The 21,830-nt window shown below is 40.2% G+C and overlaps 1 protein-coding gene across 4 annotated transcripts in view; it reads right to left on the bottom strand.

Moving 5' to 3' along the window:
* MEIS1 (Meis homeobox 1) overlaps positions 1-21,830 on the bottom strand; it is a 142,061-nt gene that overhangs the window by 4,987 nt on the left and 115,244 nt on the right. For 3 of the 4 annotated variants that reach the window (XM_040993308.1, XM_040993310.1, XM_040993311.1), the window contains 2 exons: positions 21,089-21,165; positions 339-397 (listed from right to left, as the gene is read on the bottom strand). In XM_040993308.1, the coding sequence (XP_040849242.1) occupies positions 339-397; positions 21,089-21,165 (136 nt within the window). Of the gene's footprint in view, positions 1-305; positions 398-21,088; positions 21,166-21,830 lie in introns of all 4 variants that reach the window. The other variant, XM_040993309.1, reaches the window with a different exon arrangement.

Here is a 21,830-nt window from a genome sequence, read left to right on the forward strand (position 1 = left end):
GGAGTGGTCACAGTAGCAGAAAGAGCTGGGAAGGCAAACTCAGAAAAAAAATAACATTAATATATTGAATGTGTACCAAGAATATTGTAACTGAGCGTATGATTCAAGAGTTACTTTTTCCTGTTGGCTTTTTTTTTTTTTTCACAACTTCTCCAAACGTTTTATAATGATGTTAAATTGATTAGTGTTGTTACGGAATGAAACTGGTTTAATTTTCATGGCCAGGCGCTCCTAGTACTCACTCCCAGTTTATTTACCAGGTAGCAGACCTCCCCGTGAATGGCTTGAGGATGGTTTTCGCTTGCGTGACTTGAATACAGTCACTATGGGGGACTTGCCTGCTCGGTTGGACTGGTCTATCATGGGCTGCACTATTCTTCTCCGGGCATTAATAAACCTGTAACCAAGAAGGTAAAGCACGTCGTTATTCCTTCCAAAAGACAAAGAGAAAGGGTGGAGGAGGAAGAAGAAGAGCAAAGCCTAGGCGTTGGCAAAGTGGGCCTGCCTTGGTTCTCTGCACTCCTTGCAGCTTCACGTGCTGTAGAACCTGTAACCCCCGTGACCTCCGAGTACACAGGCTCGGGGTTTCTGAGTTGATTTATGTGGGCCTGTTTTACCACAGTTGGACACTTCCATTTCATCTTTTCACGGGGGAATTAGCAGAGGTTTCAGGAAACAATCCTAGCCACCACTGTTTTCAATTGCAAGAGGAGAAAATTGGTGTAGAGAGTGAGATGCCGAAAAGGGCATTTGTTACCTCTTCTAATGAGGACACTTCCAATCTTGAGTTCTCTGACTTCTTTCTTACAATTTTGGCCAAAACTTCCCCTACCTCTCGCAAATTTCATTCTATTTTAATGCCCACTATTACGATAATGAACCGGGATGCAGCGCACCATCAAATGAGAGAATGTCTGGAGTTTATCACCACTAACTCACACTGCTGAGGACTTCAGAGAAACACATTCCTGGTAGAGATTTCTTGGGGTGGCTTTTTTTTTTTCTCTTTATGCAAAGGCCGAGGTCAAGGCGAGGTCACAGCCATACAGTAATTGAATTCATAATCTTGCTTTCTCCAGCTAGCACTGAAAATTTATAAACATTTGATTAAGACACTTAAGCCACCTTAAGTGTCTTAATAAGATTTTTAGTACAATTATTTCTGTAGTCCTTCTAAACACAGCTCGTCACTGAAACATAAAAAGGTGGTTAACACACGCTCTGCAGTCATCCTCATGAGGATCTAACTCTTAGGATCCATTTGAATTGCATCATATTAAGAATCACATATCAAATTCAGAAAATGAAGAGGACATATTAGATTCTGAAATAGCAAATTGCTTTTATCAAATCTGAGCAGGACATAAAAAATACAATGGAAGGTTTAATAATACACTATTAATAATTAAAGCATTCATAGTCCAGTATGAATTCTAGTTTGTATGTCTGCCCACTTCAAGAAGGAAAATAGTTTGAAGAATCAAACTGTTAAATAGGTACAGGTTTTCAAGGTTTTATTAAGTTCTTAATATTCTGTATCCTTATGTTCTTTCATCATCAGCGAAGTCATTAAAATACATAATGAAACTGGAATCTGACTAAAAGGGACACTGTTGGTACTCTTACCAGCAATATATATTATATCAGTTTTGTGTATGAAGTCCCTGAACTGCTAAAAATATTTAAAACAGAGATCTACAACAAATTGTGTTGCAAATCAGGTTATCATTATCTTGTATAAACCATGAAAATTGGAATCATGTGAGCAGAAGGTTAGATTAATTCTCCATTCTCATTATAAGCACAGGTGTAGCACAAACACCATGTGAAATAACCAATTAAATGAAAAAAAAAAAGTCTGGTTTTTCATTAGCTGGCTTCTCTGTGCATGACCAATTAGAAAATTATTTAATATTAATATTCTGCATATACCAAAAGCAATTTTCATAGTAACTGGCATAGGTAAGAGAGAAGAAACAGCTCCGAGCTGTGGCACTGTTTCTAACCTACAGGCTCTTGCAGGGAAGGAACTTTGAACTTTTTTTTTTACAAACATGTTTCTAGAGATACTATTTCATAGATATGATTTAGAATACTTCCCTAAAAATAGCAAGAGTCATTTTTGTTACAGATTTTTAAAAATTTTTTATTTTAATTGGAAAGTCTGATTTATAGAGAGGAGAGATAGAAAGAGCTGCTGTCTGCTGGCTCATTCCCCAGGTGACTGCAATGGCCAGAGCTGAGCCGATCCAAAGCCAGGAACCAGGAGCTTCTTCTGGGTCTCCCACATGGGTGCAGGATCCCAAGGCTTAGGGTTGTTCTTGGCTGCTTTCCCAGGCCACAAGCAGGGAGCTGGATGGGAAGTGGAGCAGCCAGGACATGAACTGGTGCCCATATGGGACCCTGGTGCATGCAAGATGAGGATTTAGCCACTAGAGTATTGCTCTGGTCCCAGAAGAATCATTTTTTAACAGAGAAGACATCAAAGCTCAGGGAAATGTAACAGACTTCTCTGAAGTCATGTGTTACCAGAGATGTTAATAAGTTGCTGAATGACACACAGCTGGCAAGTGGCTGTAAGCACCCTGCTCTCTGTCGCTTGGACAGAGCATGGCCATTCTTTACCACTCACTTAAAACATTCCAGACTAAATAGACATCCAAAACTTAGCTGGCTTAGAGTTACCACTGGCGGCAAACCTAGTGTTGAGACAAGGGACAAGCATGACTGTGAACACTGCAGACTGAGGGTTGAGAACTGCACTGCCAGTGCATACGGACACAGATCAGGCTCCTCCACAAGAGGTCCAGGACCACAATGAATTGATGCTCCCAAGTCTGCCTCCTTCACACGCAGACACTGAAGACTGGAAAGTGCTTTACCAGTCAGAGAGCTTGGTTGCTGACATGAACCCCTTCTGTAGTGGCCGTAAGTAAAGGGGCAGCCTCTACTGGACTGTCTCTAATACAGCACTCGCCACCTCCTCACATAGAGTAAACTCCAGCTTTAGGCTGTCAAAACTACCAGAAGGCTCTGTCTTCTTTTTAGAATTCCTTCACAGGACAACTCCTTAGGGTAGCTGAAACAAGACTCAACTTACTTCCTTAGCATAACTTTTCAAATACTTAAACATAGCTTGCCCTATAGGTTTCTCCCCTCTTCTTTCTTGATCAAACAACTGTGTGGTTTTCTTCTTTTAATGTGAGTCCTTCTGGGATCTTGAATCTACTCTGAGTGTGTGCTGAGGTTTCTCTGTGTTCCTCTCAAGACTTAGGGTGAACAACACTAACTCCATTTATTCCAGGGCTTCTCCGGTCTGTATGCAAAGAGCAAAACACCTTATCACAGGCTCTCAGCTAAATGCCTACAATCCTGAGAGACTATCTGCCTCTTTTTTTGGTGGCAATATTGTGGTTAAGGACAGCCAGTTGTAGGACACCCACAGCTTCACTCTGTCTCTAAGTGCCTGGCTGGAGTCCTGGATACTCCACTTCCAATCCAGCTCCCTAAGGATGTGCATACTCGGGGATAGTAGATGGCCGCTCGGGTAGCTGCATTCCTGGCCTACGGGAAGGAGTTCCCGGCTCCCGACTGCAAGCTGGCCCAGATAGAGGCATTGGAGAGTGAACTAGTAAATAAAAAGTACCCCCCCCTCCTTCTTTCTCTCCCACTCTTCCTTTCAAATAAAGAGAAAATAAACAAATAAATAAGGTATTCATTGAGTATATAGCTAGCTATCACAGTGGGATTCTTCTCATTGTGAAAAGGAGGGGAGGGTCAGTATTGCGGCATTTCACATTAAGCCACCACCTGCAAAAGGCCAGCATCTCATATGGGTGCCAGTTCATTCCCTGACTGCTCCACTTCTGATCCAACCCCCTGCTCATGCACCTGGGAAAACAGTGGAAGACAGCCTGAGTGCTTGAGCCCCTGCCACCTGCGTGGGAGATCCAGATGAGACTCCTGGCTCCTGGCCATTTTGGGGTCATCTGGGGAATGAATCAGTAAATAACTATCTCTCTGTGTGTCTTTCCCTCTCTCTGTAACTCTTCCTTTCAAATAAAATAAGTTAAGTCTTAAAAAAAAAAAAAAACAAGAAAGCCTAATCACTTTGCTGAAACTGTTTGACCCTACTATTAGTTCTATTTAAAACTTCCTACTTTTTAAATCTTTAATTTGAAAAAAAAAATTAGTTTAGCGAAATACTATCAATATTTGTAGGGCACAGTTCTCTCATAGAATATTAAATGACAATCCTTATACTTATGTGAGCCATGCATACAAAGGTACTTCAAAAAACTAGTGGAAAACGAATATTGTGGGAGAACTCTAACTTACTCCATGAACTTTTTGAAATGCCCTTAAATTATTATCTGGGGTCATGATGGACATCTTCATTTGGAAATAAGTAAATAATAGCAAAATACCTTCCTTTTTAAAACAGCATCACCTTTTCGATTTGAAAGCCACCTAACATTTGATTCTCTTTTGTGCTTTCTACCATCATCCCAGATTATCCCCTGAGCTCTTCCCCTTTGGCGTTAGGCTGTGTGCAGCAGAGTCATGTGTTTAAGTGGCTTTGGGGTGAATTCAGATACAAACACATTTTCCTCCTGGGCAAAGTAATAAAATGGCATTCTTGCTCCTCCCACTATAAGTCAAATGGAGGTCAGCTCCCCCTTTGCGCTATCTGTTTAAATAAACGGGTCCAGCTGTTTGTTTCTAAAACGCCCTTTGACCTTGTCTCATCCTCCCTGCTTTTGTGACAGAAAGCTTTACTCTTCATTGTGGAAGAGTGGAAATGATCAAGAATTTTCCAAGCATCAAATCCAAAAAAACGAGCCTTAGATGCACTGTGAACTTCAACGAGCATAGTTTCTCTTAGAAACACCATAAAATGGCTACCATGAGTTTACATGTATGTTCACACATAAACCTGTATTTTTAGAGGAAACATAAATACCCATCAGAACTTGAACAGGAAAAAATGGTGTTTTTTTTTTTTTTTCAAGATTAAAAAAAGAGAATGACAAAACTCCAGTATGTATGTACAATCAGAAGTACATTCTTTAACAGCCACAAAATAGTTTGACACAAACATACACATGAAATACAAACATTGTCAGAATTTTTTACATGGATATCAGAGGGAAACACAATTTTATGATTGATCTCTGAATTTTACGAGCTTTAACACTCAGATATGGAAGGACAGGAACACATGACCTCGTGACAACTTTGCTTAGTCATTGCAATAGACACACCTTGGTTTAGGATAATGTAATTCAAGTATACCATAAATTGAACTTTACAAAAAACACACTATTTAGTTAAATACTTTCTAAGGGTAGAAAATGTCATGTTTGTCTTTGAATAATCCTTTCTGAACATCAAAATACTTATTTTCTAATTTTTATTTTGCTTTGAAAAAATAATTTTCTGTGGAGTCACTTGTAACAACTAGACTGTGTAGGTGGTAGAAGAGTTAGTGAAAGCGCCTTGTGTTTCCTTTATCCGCAGAATCACAGATTGGGATATTTTCTTGTGACCAAGCTCTCTGCAGCCTCAAAGCAAGAAGTTTTATGAAGAAAAAGAAGATAATGAGTTGGCTTTGTAAATAGCTTTAGTTCATGTCCAAATGAACAGAGGTGCACTGACTGTTCTTTTTGTAACCTAACTGTTTGCTTATAACTCAATTCCTAATAAGAGGGAGTAGAAGGTTAGAAAGGAGCAAAAGTCTCCAACATGCAAAAGTTGAATCTTCTTTTTTCCTTTTTTTGTTGGGATCTGACCAGGAGGATGCGAAGTGACTGCCAGCTACACTTAAATACCCAAAGGTTTGCTTTCCTCTTCCTTTTCTTTACTTCTTCAATGTTTGTTTACTATTAGACTTTTTTTATTCCATTCCACCAATTCCATCCAACCTTCTCATTCTTACTCCTTGACTATCTAAGTTTTGAGCAAGATCTGGCAGAACAGCTTCTTTTATTGTCTGTCCTTTCCCCAACACTGGATTGCTAGAGCTAGCTGTGTTTGTGAGGCCATCACAGCGGGTGTCTGTCGGGAGTCACAATACACAACTTGAGAAAACTTCACGCATATACCATTGGTCTTGTCCTTCCTCACATACTTTTTTGTAATACTGATAAAAGTTTTCTTTTAAAGAAATTACCTGCTTAGTTGGCATTTTTACTGTTACTCAATTAAGTTTCATCCTGCATGTGCACCATCCTGCTTATTCACAGAAGAACTTCCAGTTAGGTTCATGGGCATGCCACAGTACAGTAAGGCACAGGTCAAACTGGCATTGCTTCTAGACAGTGGCATGACTCCCTGGGACACTTCCATACTGTTTTCTGTCCAGTGGGCCTCAGTCATTGCTCAGCAGGAGAATAGTGCACACAGGCAATTTTAGAAAGCTGTGTGTGCAGAAACACCACCTTACAACACCAACAAGCCAAAATGAGCAATTACTAATGAGAGAGCCTTCCTTCACTGTAACTGTTACTAACACATTAAGAAAAGTACTAGTTGGGCCTGGCACATTAGCCTAGTGGCTGAAGTCCTTGCCTTGCAAGCATTGGGATCCCATATGGGAGCTGGTTCATGTCCAAGTTGCTCCACTGCCCATCCAGCTCCCTGCTTGTGGTCTGGGAAGGCAGCTGAGGACAGCCTAAAGCCTTGGGACCCAACACCTAGTGGGAGATTCAGAAGAAGCTCCTGGCTCCCAGCTTCGGATTGGCTCAGCTTTGGCCATTGTGTCTACTTGTAGAATGAACCAGCAGATAAAACATCCTTCTCTCTGTAAATCTGACTTTCCAATAAAAATAAATCTTTTAAAAAAGCTATATTAATAAAAAGTAAAGTATTAATTTTACTGATTTTTGATTAGAGGTTAAAGTTAGGAGTACCGACATATACACTTAAATGTAAAAGTAATGAAATGTAAAAATATAAAAATAATGAAAACACTTATTCTTAAGTCATATTATGACAATTTCTGCATGTGCTGTTCTTCATTCAGTCAAGAACAAACGACATATACATAGAATATTTATATAGCATTTATTTTAGATCATTTCTGTATGTTTTTTGAAAGGTTTATTTCTTTAGCTATTTGAGAGGCAGGCTGATACAGAGAAAGAGATTCAGTGAGAGACCTTCCACCAGCTAGTTTACTGTCCAAACGTCTGCAGTAGCTGGACCTGCACCGGCCAAAGCCAGGAGCCTGAGTTCTGCGTCTACCACATGGCTAGAGAGGGGCCCCAAGTGCTTGGGCCATCTGGTCCCATTTTGGATCACAAGTTGAACAGCCAGGACTTGAACCGGCACCCAAAATGGATGTCCACATCATGGGAGGCAACTTAACCTACATCACCACAGCCCAATCCCAAATTCTTCAAAAACATCTTATAGAGTCACTATTGTGGTACAGCAGATAAATATGCCTCATATGATGTCAGCATCCCCTGAGGGCACTGGTTGTATCCTGATGTTCCATTTCTGATCCAGGTCCCCATAAATCACCTGGAAAAGCAGCAGAAGACAGGCCAAGTGTTTGGATCCCTGAACCCATGTGGGAGATCCAGACAAGGCTCCTGGCTCCTATCTTTGTCCTGGCTTAGCCTTGGCTGTAGTGGCTCTCAGGGACGTGAACCTGTGAAGGGAAGATATTGCTCACACCACTCCCTGTCTCTCTCTCTTTCTATAACTCCTTCTTGCAAATAAAATTTATTAATTAAAAAATAACTTTTTGACAGGTGTCAGATTCCTAAAATGTATTTATTTGTTTATCTGAGAGACATAGAAAGGACAGATGAAGTAAGTGTGTGCCCATGTGAGGTTCACTATCCAAAAGCCTTCTGGGTCCTGGGCTAGTCAGGTGAAGAAACCCAGAGCCAGGAACTCAACCCAGGTCTCCCACATGGGTGGCAGGATGCCAACTACTGGAGTTAGCGCCTCTGCCGCCTGGGGCTGCCCTGGCAGGAAGCAAGGGTCAGGAGTTAAACATTGAACATAGGTCGTCTGCTATGGGCAGCTCAACTGATAGGCCAAATGCCTTCCCATTTACATAGGTTTTAATTGTAAAATGAAGCTTCCTGAAAAGAAATCTTCCAATATACAATTTCCCATTGGAAAGGAGTAGTTGACTTCTGGAATTTTGTTCTTTTTCTATGAATTTCCTCAAAGTAGTATTTCTTTCAACCGTACTGCAATCACTGAAACAAGACTACATCTACTACATTTTCAGAGTTGCATCTTCTAAGGCATGTTTTATAAACAAACCCTCAGGGAAAGAGTTCAAGCTATTGCTCAAATAGCCTTCTGTTCCTTTAAACAACAACCACTACAACAAATCAACTTCAACATCTCCTCTTGAAATCTTCATTGTAGATTTACATTCACTCATTGGATTTCACGATCCATAACTGGGGTCTTCAGAGTCCAAGCCTTTTACCTTCACCCCATCTTTGTGAAATAAAACTGCATGAAACATGATTTTTAATACGCTCAAGAAAGTTGACTCAATCTCCAGTCAAACCTTATGAAATCATGTTTTTGGCACCTTTTTCTAGTTTCTTAACCTCCTTCAGGATCTGACAGTTTCAGGGCTGCAATACATCATCCGCGCGTCTGGGAGTGGGGGAGGAGGAGCACCGCCGGGGGCAAGAGGACGTGGGGGCAGGGGAACACGCACTCCTCTCCACCCACTCCAGAAACACAATATTGGAATTTGCTCAAATCACAGGAAGCCCATCAATCAGTGGTATGAGAAGGCTTCCTTTCTCTAGCAGTGATGGAAGTATTTGCCAAATTACACTAGAAAAAAAAATGAAGTTGTCCAAAAAAATTGAGGAAGTTAATTACATATAAAATTTTCTTCAAAGCAGCTAGAGGGGAAAAAAAATTACTAATGAGCTAACAGTGATGATGCAAAAACAGTAATACAACCCTTGTCTTACTTGGGAGTTTAGAGCTCAAAATAATTTTCATACAATAATTCATCGCTTAACATTTACAGAAAATTTTTCTTGAAAGCAAATTTTAAGTTTTTTTTTTAATTCTGTAAAACAATGGACTTGAGCCCAATGCAACAGCCTAGTAGTTAAATCCTTGCCTTACATGTGCCAGGATCCCATATGGGCACTGGTCCATATCCTGGCTGCTCTACTTCCCATCCAGCTCCTTGCTAGGACCAGCACCTTGCTGGTCTAGGAAAACAGTAGTGCATGGGCCAAAGCCTTGGGACCCTCCACTCATGTGGGAGACCCAGAAGAGGCTGCTGGCTCCTGGCTTTGGATTGGTGCAGCTCCAGCCATTGCAGCCACTTGGGGAGTAGACCAGAGGGTGGAAGGTCTTTTTCTCTGTCCTTCTCTCTGTAAATCTGATTTTCCAATAAAAATAAATAAATCTTAAAATATATGTGTATATATACATATAATGTGTGTGTGTATATATACATATATATATATATATATGGGCTCAATAAAGTCTTTATCTTATCTTATCTGAATTCAAAGCAGAGTTAGCTCCCAAGGTAAAATTTTTACTTCTTTTGCTACTATTTTTTTTGGATCACTGAAGCCTAAGGCATCAAATTTAGTGGTCTGGAAGGTAGCAACTTAGCATAAGAAACAGTCAACAGTTTAAAAATATCCTGGCTATCCATTGACGTTAATTATGAGCAACAAGGTGACATTTATAAAATATTTACTTAAATGTGACAATTTGCCAAATTTGATTTTCTATAACCTTTTAAATACAAGAAAAATTGTGATTTGCTTAGGTGTGTGAATTTTAAATGCAGTCATAGAAGCAACAGTGCATTCTAGAATAATTCAGCAAACTTTCCTCTACTACGCAAAAATTAAAATAGTTCTAAGATTACCTGCAAAGAATACATATGACTCTTCATGTTAATAGCTGAGCCACTTTTCATTTAAATTCCAATTGAATCATATTCAGAAAGAGTCAATAAAATCGCATCTTCCTAATCGTCACTTACACATCACTGAATAAATGTACTTATTTAAAGTGAATACTAGTTTTCGGTCACTCTCCACTATAAATAGGATAAGTAGGCATTTTATCATCTGAATGAGATACTTTGGGAAGTGAAGGAACATTGTCAATAATTATACCAAGCAATAAGCATAAAGCATGAATGTCTCATGCGTTTGGGAATGTATGCCTACTCTAATGATCAAACACGCACTTTTTCCAAAATAATTTTCCCTTGGATGGCTGGAATTGAAATCCTATTGTGCTAGACTGGTATCAGCCCACATGTTCATGTTCTTGGGGTACCTCAGAGTTCTTTTTTTCATTCTTTCTTGTAGTTACCTCCACTTTCCAGACTTTCACTAACCATAGACATGCTAAACCAGGAGTCTCTGTTCATGGAAGGGACAAAGTCTTAACATTTAGCTTGATATCTGATTTGTTCTGGGTCAAAATTCAGCTATGGAACGAAGACAACTTAATGTAAACAGAGCTTGTGTCTAGCCCTGGAGATGTGCACTGCAGCTTCTGTTTTGATTAGCTTGAGAACTCAGCTCTGTACGGTGGGTATCAATATATAGTCTCTAGACTCTTAGAACACAAACAGATCTACTACATCAGAAAGCAAAGAACTCCTACATGAGGTATATGACCAAATCTCTTAAGTGAAGAGAGGACACAAAGTGACATACTCATGGAACTCATCAAATCTTTGGAAAATGCTGATGGCCATTAAGTTACTTCAAGGAAAATTTGGAGAATGTGACTTTCACTGCTGAGTAACTGTTTCATTGTGACTACTCTTATTTGGATATCACTCATAATTATCTGACAAAACACTAGCAGTGACAGGGAGAATGAGAGCAGTTTGTGAGAATTAAGTAGGGATGCTACCACTAAGTGGAATGGCACAGTCCTATTTGGGTGTTGGAATCATAATGATCTAGAGTTAATGTTTATGAAAAGAGATTTGACAGTTGTATCATTTTTTTAAAGTTGCTTGAATATCAACATTAAAATTGTCAAAAACATTTAATAGTAGAAATATTTATACACAGAAGCTTATAGAAACTAAAGGTAAAAACAACCACAATTGTCCATTAATTGATATATGGATAAATAAAACGCATTTACATCCATGCAAGGAGATGGAACACTGGTCAGTCATAAAAATAAAAAAGGAACGAAGTATCAAAAATACATGTTGGGCCTGGCTCAGTAGTGTAGTGGTTAAAGTCTTCGCCTTGTACTTGCGGGGATCTCATATGGTCACCAGTTCTAATCCTGGCAGTCCCTCTTCCCATCCAGCTCCCTGCTTGTGGCCTGGGAAAGCAGTCGAGGATGGCCCAAAGCCTTGGGACCCTGCACCCGTGTGGGAGACCTGGAAGAAGTCCCTGGATCCTGGCTTTGGATCGGCATAGCATCGGCCATTGCGCTCACTTGGGGAGTGAATCATCAGACGGAAGATCTTCCTCTCTGTCTCTCCTCCTCTCCGAATATCTGACTTTCCAGTAAAAATAAATATATTTTTAAGACTGCATGATACAATGCAGATGAACCTTGAAAACGGTATGCCAAGCAAAAGAAATTAGTCTTAAAACACCACATTTATGTGACAAGTTTCTATACAAAGACTACAAGTGGTTCCTATACAAAGACTACTACAGCCTGGCAAAAAAGGAAAGGGAAATATGAGAAGTAATAGTTAAGGCTACTGTATTTCTTTCTTGTTTTTTGAAACTATTTATTTGCAAGGCAGAGAGACAGATGTAAGAGCAAGAGAGAGACAGAAAGAGAAAGAATCTTCCATGCACAGGTTCACTCCCCACAAACGATCACTGGGCCAAGTCCAAACCTGGAACCCTACCCAGGTCTACCATCCATATTCCATAGGCTGCCTCCCAGTGGCATAGCAGGAAGCTGGATTGGAATCAGAGCAGCTGTGACGGGAAGCAGCACTCTAATATGGAATATGGGAAGCACGTACCTAATCATGTCAGCCCCAGTCTTTCTTCTTAAGGTGGCAAAAATGTTCTGAAGCTGATTACAGAGAGGGTTTCACAACTCTGTCATCATACTAAAGTCTACTGAGTTGTCAGATTCAAACAAGTGCATTGTGAAGTGTATGGATTCTATCTCAATAAGCTCTTGAAAAGGGATACCGAACGGTGGGAAGGAGAAGCCCTGGAGCGGGAAGCAGTGCTGTCCCTACCTCTAATTAGCAATGTAGCATTGTGTGCTGAGTCTCATCTGTCAAACGATGCATAAAATTCCACTCCGGATTTGTTCTCCGGCTCTAAAGCACGGGGTTTCTAAAATTTTAATCCTTGCTCCCTTTGATACACTTAAAAATCTGATATTCCTTTGTTATTCATCATTTCTAAAGAAATAGCATCTCATTCTCACTATGCTTTTTGACATGACAGTCACTCAGAATGATTCTGATGGTCCCTTAGCGTCAACATTCCCTCCCAGCCCCTTGGCCCCAGGATGGGGAGCTCTGGCACAAATGGTTGTATATTTCTTTCTGTAAACAGAACTTGCAGGCACCCAGCCTGGAGCTGAGATCTTACACCTTTGGGGCATGGGCAATCCTTCCCGAATCACTTTTTTAACATGCCTTACCCTCTATCCTTTCCAAGCATATATGAACTCTGACCCAAAGTAGGGATCAAATAAAGACAGTTACAGCAGATGTTCTAGTGATGGGAGCCAGACAACAATCCTCAAAACGCCCACTTTATAATTGATTTAGAGTCCCAGAGTACAAGTGCTGGAAGCTCAAATAAATACATATTTATGTTTTAATCATCTGAAGCATTTGAGTTTCACCTCTAGGCAATATACTGCTCTCGCAAAAAGAAAGTAACACTATCAATGCTAAGTCAGCTCTCACCGATGATAGGAAGTTCATGTTTGACCTGCTACATTTAGAACTCCACACCAACAGTCCTCGTGGACCTGAGAGACATCTGTATTGGAGAGCAGAGCTCTGCCTGTTTTCAGTGAGAAGATCTAACCTTGGGAGGCCCAGATTGGTTAAGAGGGTAGAAAGAAAGAGAGAGCATTTAAGGCCATCCGAACAGACTAAGGATTTCTGTTTATTACTGTTCACGTTCTAACAGCATGGTAGAGTTCACCATTTTCCACATATTGGTTCATGCTAAAAGCTTTGCAAGAGTGGAAATAAAACACATAGGGAAGTGTCAATTATTGGAGGGGATTCATGCAAAGATCCCAGTATTCATCAAAGCTACAAACATCCATATTGTTGGAACTTTTTTTTTAATGTCTTCTTTCCCCAGAAAAATTGAAAAGGAAGCAGAATAGAGCCCTCACCCTCACACAAAGCCTAGTGGCGGTCACACCCAGGAGCAAGGGGGACTGGATAGGAACCGACATTTGCCCTCAGAAAACACTTCTTTCTCCCTGAGTCTGACTCCACCCCCTTTCTGAGAAAATGGTTGTATTCAACAGAGGCAAACATTAATTCCAATTTTTAAAAAAATATTTCAGTCTGATTTTTTACACCACTGAAACAATCTGTTGTTTTCTGTAGGTGCAGCCTGAAGCAAGATGATGTAAGTGAGAAGAGAGAGGGGGTCTCTCTGCACACAGCTCTCTGCTTCTGTGCTTAATGGTTAATCACCCAACACCAGCCTCAGCAACTGTTGACACAAAATAGGTGGGGATCAGGTCTGTGCAAGCAGAAAATACCAGAAAGGCAACTGTATGTAAATACACTTAAGGCAGATTTGACAAGAATAGACCTAAGCCTGACTTGCTAGGAAACTTCCAGTTTCTAAAGCTTCCATGCCCCTCTTAACTTGAGCCTGTCTCCCCTTACAGAGTTTCCTGGGAGACAAAGGGTAATGTTTTACAAATGAAAACACTTTTACAGAAGATGGCAGAAGCGTCGTCCTCCGGATTCACGTCGGCTGAGTTTGAGTGTGCTTCTGCACACAGGATTTATGTAACGTAATACAGTTCCTCCCCACTCACCTGGAGTCAAGCCGAATGAAAGAGGCACACGTGCGCACACACACACAAAACCACAATTCAAAGTTAGCTTTCCTGACCCACAAGATGCATGTACAGAAAGTGAGTAACGCTTAAAGTCTTTTAATCTTATCTAACTGACACCTGACAACCCATTACTTATGGATTATTAATGCACCCACTAAAAAGTTTGTCATGCACAAAATTACTAGAGAAAAAGATTGGCTGCCTGAGGACAAAACAAATTTTGCTGTAGGATAACTTGAGAAATTTCAGGCTTATTATCTGTCATGCCCTTCATAGATGTGTAGCACACTGCTAAGAACAACTGATTTATCTTTATTACGAATCCTAAAATGACAGCACACATGCTTTTCATGTCTTGCCATCACATTTAATTTCATCTAGCTTTTATTTTGAGGTTTTTGATTTGCTTGTTTAAGATGAGGAAGAGAGCAGCAACTTTGTAATTAATTTTCTTGTTTGTCTCTTTATCAAAGTGTTGTGGTTACACACACATACACATACACATACACACACCACTCCAAGGGAAGGGCTGAAATTCGAGCCAGTTTCAGAACATTCTCTGGGCTTATTTCGGATTCACATCATACATCTCTGGATAGGAGCCCTGGAGGAAGCCTGAGTCCTGCTCATCAAGGTGTCTTGCTGGCTTTACATCTGAGAACACTGCCCAGGGGCCTACAGGTGACTTATTGAGGACACCCATCTAAATGATGAGGAAGGGAATGGACAGATGAATGTTTGGATCCTTCCTGTTGCTGCTCTGAGGGAATAGTTCCTCAGCCACCTGTGGATAGGGCTTGGTCAGACCCTTCTCTCTTCCCCACCACCACAAGGCCTCTGGGCCTCTCTCACTTCCTGTGCTGTCCCCAAGCACCTGGGTCACTTCCTGCTCTGCTGGGTGGCTTCACGCCAGAGCTTCTTTCCGTTTCCGGACCAGATACTACTGCATCAGGACTTGCAACGAATTGTGCTGACCTACACCCAGTGTCCACAGTCCTGGTTTTTCTGCTTCATAAGAAGCGCAGATGGTGGGCACCCTTGGCCCAATGGCAGAATACAATAGACTGCCATTTCCCTCACTCTGAGCCCCAAGGCAAACAGAAGCAGTCCCTTGAATGCACCTGCTCTCAGTTTTCAGCATCTTGCACCATGGTATCTTACCTCCCGGGCCATGGATCTCTGATCCTGCCTTTGCTTGCTGGCTGCAGGCTCCAGTATGTGAACTTTCAAATATATGATCCTATATCCCAGCCCTTCCCATGACTCTTCCCCCTGAAACTCAGGGTCCCACAGGGGAAGGACCAGGGTCTCTGCATCCAGACCAGTGGGTCAACTGATTTCCCCTCCATGGGAACAGTATTAAGGAAGTGACTTGACATAGCAAGGGGAAAAGCTCTGAGTAAACTCATGGTGCAAGTAGGCTTGGTAGACTGCAGAGTCATTTCAGAGAGGATTGCTTGCTGAGAAGTTTTTTAAACCTGCAGACAAAAGTAGGATCTCTGTTGAACTCCCGGGATTCTGACAGGACACTCCCTGAGGTTTCCGAAGGCACAGCTCTTCTCCCTGTGAGCTATTTGTTCAGCTATCTTAAGAATACCCAGCCTGCCTGGCGCCCAGCCAGCCCTGTCTCAGGCAATATGCAAGCCAAACATTTTTTGACTGATTTCAATCTTTTCTTATGAGCAGCTAGACAGTATTTTATCTAGTGAGTATTACTGATTGTCAGACTCTAAGCCCAGAGCAAGCACCTTTAAAGGTAATATTATTAGAATTGACACTCAAGGTGAAAGGCACAACAATTAACAGAGGCTTCAAGAAAAACAACCAGTTCCAGTTCTCCATCTCCTTCTTCAAATACTGCACCTGTTAATCCACTGATCAATTAGAAAGTCTACTTTAAGTGGAGACCACACTTAAGTTATCAAAGAAAAAAGTCCTACCACATGCTTAACAAAATTACTTTCTAAGTGTGAAGTTCCACCATACCTGACTGCTAAGCAAGGAACATCACTACACGGCTCACACTCCAATTTTGTTGTTGAATAGCAAACATGAGACCCACTACATCTGGTATCATGTACCTTTTTTTTCTTAACATTTGTTTTGCCTGCTTTTGTGTCATGCCTCTGTTTAGCTTTATTGACAAAACAATCTGGGCCTAATGTTTAAACAACATCTGTAAAATGTATTATTAAATTACGCTGGAAGAAAAGCAGAACAAGTCTATGAAACCTTATGACCCCTATTGATTTGCAGATCACAGAAGTTGAAAGGATAATTTGTGAATGTTTTGCAATTTACATCCAAACAGGTACCCATATTTATAGAATCTCTGATTAGTTATAAAACTATTTGCTACATTATTACCATAACTCAGAAAGAAATTTGACCTTTAGCAGTTGAATCTGTTTATTATAATAAAGTAGATCTTATTTTTTAAAAATAGGCTTCTATTTTTACCTGCCAATGGTATAGCTCTCTAAGGATAGCACGATGTTTTCTTCCCCATGAGTAGTAGATGAGAATTGATACCTGAATGCTTTGCAGTTTTAAGGCACTAAGTGAAGTAACTGGGGAGGTCTGGTGCGTGCGCTAAATCCAAGAACCGTGGAGTGTGAAAGTCACAAACCACGTCCCCTCAGATGTTTCGGTGTTATCTGGAATGCGTCAATGCCCTCCTGAGAGAAAGTGCTTTCCCTAGTCACACACCTACAGCATATTCCACATATATCAACTATGTTGCACCTAAAACTCATAGTTCCTTCTCAGAGCAAACACAATCACCACTGAATGAGAAAATGTTTGGAAGTGAGGTGGTTAACAAAGCAACTGGAAGATGTAATCACCGCACCCTGGGCTGGAACTGCGTTAAGGCAGAATATGTCTGCCACATGCAGCGAATAGGATACGATCAAGGCATGAGTTTTCATCACAGGGAATTCCCAGGTCTGCAACATTGGTGTAGAAACATATCAGGGGGTTGTTATTGCACCATTCAACAATCACAACTTGAACATTAAGAAAAAAAAGAACTCGTCTGTTTAGGAGAAAAAAAAGAAATTAAGTGTTAACTCGTGTGTGTGTGTGTGTGTGTGTGTGTTTTCTTCAAAGTTCTATGATAAAGAATTAAATCACCACCTGATCCTCAAACTGAAAATGCCTCTACTTAAATGACTGAAACATTCAGTTCACTAGTGTGTTTTCTCCGATGAAGGAGAAGTATTTGTCACAACCACAGCAATGATGAAAAGAATACAGAAACAAAAGCCCAGAGGCTCCTAGTTCTCTTTTTTTTGGCTAAGAATCTCATGATGAAGAAGAGAGCAGAGGTGGAGGAGCCAAATGTACGGCACACTTTATGCTTCCAAACTGATTATGCTTGAGGTCTAAATCTACCACACTTAGGCAATTACTTATGTAAGCTAAATTTTTAAAAAATCCAGTCTCTTCAAATATTCTGATAATTTAAGTAAAAATATTTTCCCAAATTATTTACACAATTGTCTTAATTATAAAACAAAAATTGGCTTGGACTTGGCCTATGAAATCTAATCTAACAAATCTCCCATCCAGGACCCAAACGCCATAGGCTTTAACGTCACTCAGTTAAGATTCCTTCTCTCTATTCTGATGAGCAGACCAAACATGAGTACTCATAATCGCTTCTTTTTTTATTTTGAATTTTATAGTATAATTCCAAAGGGTCTTGGATTTCCTTACCCCATCCCCAAAACTCATAATTATTTCTTTTACTCCGAAATTTCCCTTAATCAATTCTGTGTTGTTTTATATTTCAGTTCATCTCAATTCTCCCCATAAACCCATTTACTTTAGACATATTTAGCTAAGGCAGATAGTATGTATTAATTATGTCAGCTAGTTTAGTAATGAAGAAATCATTACAATTCTTGCTGTTTGAATCCAAGCCTAATTTGATTTAGAGCGCTAGTTCAAGTTCCAGCTGCTCTACTTCTGACCCAGGTCCCTGTTAATGCACCTGGGAAAGCAGTGGAAGCCGCCCCAAGTCCTTGGGGCCCAGCACTCATGCAGGAGACCCAGAAGAAGCTTCTGGATCCTGGCTTCAGACTGACACAGCTCTGGTATTTGTAGCCACTTGGAAAGTGAATCTTTCTCTGTTACTCTCTCGCTCTCTCAACTCTGCCTTTTAAGTAAATAAATAAATCTTAAAAAAAAAAAAGCCCGAGTTAAAGCTGCATCAGCCAGGGTTTCTATGACAAGCCAACAACTAGACATGAGTTTATATTTTCACTTACACATTGTGTATTTCAATACATATGTTGCTGCCAATAATTATGACTGATCTGCACCCAACCTGCCCTTCAGCATGTTATTAAATCTTTCCAACAGTGACTCATAGTTCATACAAAAATGTACATGTGTGTTAACAAGTTTGAAGAAATCCAAGGAGGAAGACACAAGCTCTTTAAAGCTGCGACTAAATAAAATTAAGGTGAAGTGCTAAAATCCTCTTGAAGATTTTGTCTTTAATTATTATTTCTAGAAGAAAATAATGGGGGCTGATGATCAGTACAGGAAAAAATATTTATAGGCTCTTAAAAAAACTTCGTGTAATTTTTTTATGACAATAAAATAAAAAGAAAATCGCTTCCTGCTGACCCTGTGTTCACCTCTCCCACAGTTTAAGATTCTCTGACGTTTTTGGTTTCAAAATGGTGCCATGTGGGTTTCACCATTTTTTACATCACATTTCTTGCTCAATCCCAAAGAAAAGCAAATTTAGTATTAGTTCTTTAGAAAAGAAGGCTTGGATGAGGATTAATTAACTATTAAAAAAATCATATCAACTACGAGAACATCACTACTCATCTCCCAAGAAAAACCCCCTCGCTCACCTCTTTTAATTACCTGAGGGGCAACTGACTACAGTGGAGTCACTCCAAGTTGAAATGATTGTCAAATGCAAGTCCATGAGCTGTGAACAAATGTCACTTCCAGCACCATCCAGTCCGAGAAGAGAAAACACGGGTACTATGCAAAGTGCCAGTCAAGCACACAATCATGCTGATTTCCCAAATAGGAAGGCTAGTGTGACTGGCAGTTATCCAGAAAGAACTGAATATCAATGCAAAGCTTAGGGTGGAATCTGCACATGCTTTAAACAATTACAGTATCTTTATAGCTTTTTAAAAGAGCTTCCTATCTTCTAAATATAATACCTAAGACATCAAACTGATGTCTTCATCAAACTGATGAAGAACTACTGTTCTCTGGCTGAGGTTGTGCTTGGAATCTAGGAAAACAACCATGTATATATTGTATGAAGTCATAGAAAGGCCTGTCTGCCCCAACATTTACAGGAAACACTCTATAGGAAGTAACTTGAATTGGACTTACGCACTGGTAACTATGTTTGATTGGAGTTTGTTAGCAACGTTGAGGAAGAGAGATGGCATAGCTGATAGATCACCCGAATGGCAAGTCTTCAGCTTTCCTTCACTAGAGCGCTTACCCTGCCGCTCCCCTCCCTCAAATGGGAACATTTTCCAGGAAAATACAACCTCTTCCAGCCCCTATTGTGCTAAAACTGCCTTGGTATCAGTTTATGTTTTAAAATATATGACTTCAGGTGGGTGTGCAAAATTGCATGTCTACTATAACATAGTCCAGAACCTTGAAAGACTAAGTTCAAATATGCAGTAATAGCAGTCTTGAAAATGATGATGGTTAAAATGTACAAACAAGAAGCCTCATCAGTGACACAGCTTCCAGTAACACCTTTAAAAGGAGTATCTCTTTGGTTGGTTCCCCATCCACTGGCTAAAAGGGCTACAAAAATTGATCTCTCAAGGCTATAGTAAGGTCATAGAAATTGATAACCCTTACAAGAAATGCTTATGTGAGTCTGTCTGTGTCTTGCAGATAGTGCACTTTGTAAATTAATCCTCCAAAGGCAAATATATTGTAAGTAGCTTGTTATCTCTAAAATACTAAATTGAAGAATACATGGGATTATATTGACAGAAATTACATTTTCTGTAATGGGGTTTCATATATCTGAAATCTCTCCCAGAGGCTCCCAGGCTCTCGAACAGAGGAGAGTCTGTTAATGTAGGTGCGATGGACATCAAGAACACATTTATTCCCCAAAATGGATTAGGCCATGTAATCAGAGATTCTGTAATATTAATCTCTGACACGTATTGAACAGAAAGAAATACTTTTGTCTGCAAACTGGCATTCCCAGTTCTCCCCTTCCCCAAGCAGGCTTTGGGTCTTTTCTGGATTTTACTTCAAAGAGGATAAGGTTTCTACATCATAAACACTAATCTAAAAATATTGGGACAATTAATTAGATACACTTAGTTTTGGGAGAGATTGGATTTCGATACCCTTCAAATATGACACTAGCCCTGGGTGATTCTGTGAAACCTGACTTTCAGCACATTCCTGAACGGTAATAAATCATGCTTTCTCAAAGCCTCGTTGCCGCGCTGCGGTACACTAGGTTAGAATAGCGTTGGCTGGCACGTGGTGCATAATTTCAGCTTCAACCCAAATCAGGAATTTCCACTTTATCTGGAAACCGTATTGCACAGCACTGAGATACATCAGGTTTTGAATGGCTTCAAAGTAGAAATAATTTCTCCTTTTTACATTTGGGAGATATGTGAAAAGCAGAGGCTATCCATAAAGGCAAAACCCTAATAGAATCGAACTGAATTTAGTTATTCAGTGAATTCAAAACTGAATGATAGGAAGTAATGGATTGTCTTCTTTTTCATGGAAAATAGGATGATTTCACTCTACCCAGAAGGGGTGAGAGAGGGGGTCCATTTACACACACTTACACAACACAGTAAATTCAGCAACTCAGAAAGGAGGTGGAGGCCAATGGGATGTTTTGCTTTCCAAGCTAGAAAGTGCTCTCGCTGTCAGTCAACCGTTTGTTTTCACCTTCGGATCAACAAGCCACCAGGGAAAGCTGCAGCAACTGGGTGTGTCTTCTTAATGCCAAACACCAGCCGTAGGTTGCCAGAGGGAAACAGATTGTGTGTAAACACAAAGCCAAATTACTCACCAATTGTTCACTTGGAGGATGGTGAGTCCCGTGTCTTGTGCCAACTGCTTTTTCTGTTCTTCAGACGGGTAGGGGTGCTAAAAGAGAACAGAACAAAAATGAATACCCATGCACGAGGCAATATTTAGGGCATTTTGTCAATAGCCTAAGTGTCTAGTGAAGTCTATAATTAAAGGTAAAAATGCTGAGGTGTGTCACTCTTATTAATGGAACACTACATCATCTAATTAATGGCAGTAAAAGACAAGCCAATTACAAAGATTAGTGAAGTGTATAAATAGCTACTTAGGATACTTGCAGAATCTTGATACTGAATTTGTCCATTAACAGGTTTATTTGTTGCAAACACAGAAAGTTTAGTAAGATCTTTGTGATGTTTTATAGAAATAACACAAGAACAAAGACACTTTGCTTCCATCTGAAAGCAACCTTCAGCAGACTGCGGCCTTCTAAAGTTGAAGCATTCTGAGCAATAATCAGCAAAAGTTTAAAGTCACTGTGTGACACCCTCTTCCCTCAAACACAATAGTGCTGGAGGCAAATCTTAAAGAGAGTGTATTTTTTTAAAAAAACTGCTGTTCATTTTGGCTCTTCAGCAAAGCACAAATAAACAAAATTTAACCAAAGTTACTTTCCTTGTTTAAAAGTCAACACATGCTGAGATTCTGAATACAAGCCAATATAAGGTTAAAGGCCAGCATATTTTGCATGCTAAGAACAAGCCCAGCTATGTTCCTCATGA

The sequence above is a fragment of the Ochotona curzoniae genome, unplaced genomic scaffold (assembly GCF_017591425.1).
Source record: "Ochotona curzoniae isolate NIBS_2020 unplaced genomic scaffold, NIBS_Ocur_1.0 contig_883, whole genome shotgun sequence".
Lineage (NCBI taxonomy): Eukaryota > Metazoa > Chordata > Mammalia > Lagomorpha > Ochotonidae > Ochotona > Ochotona curzoniae.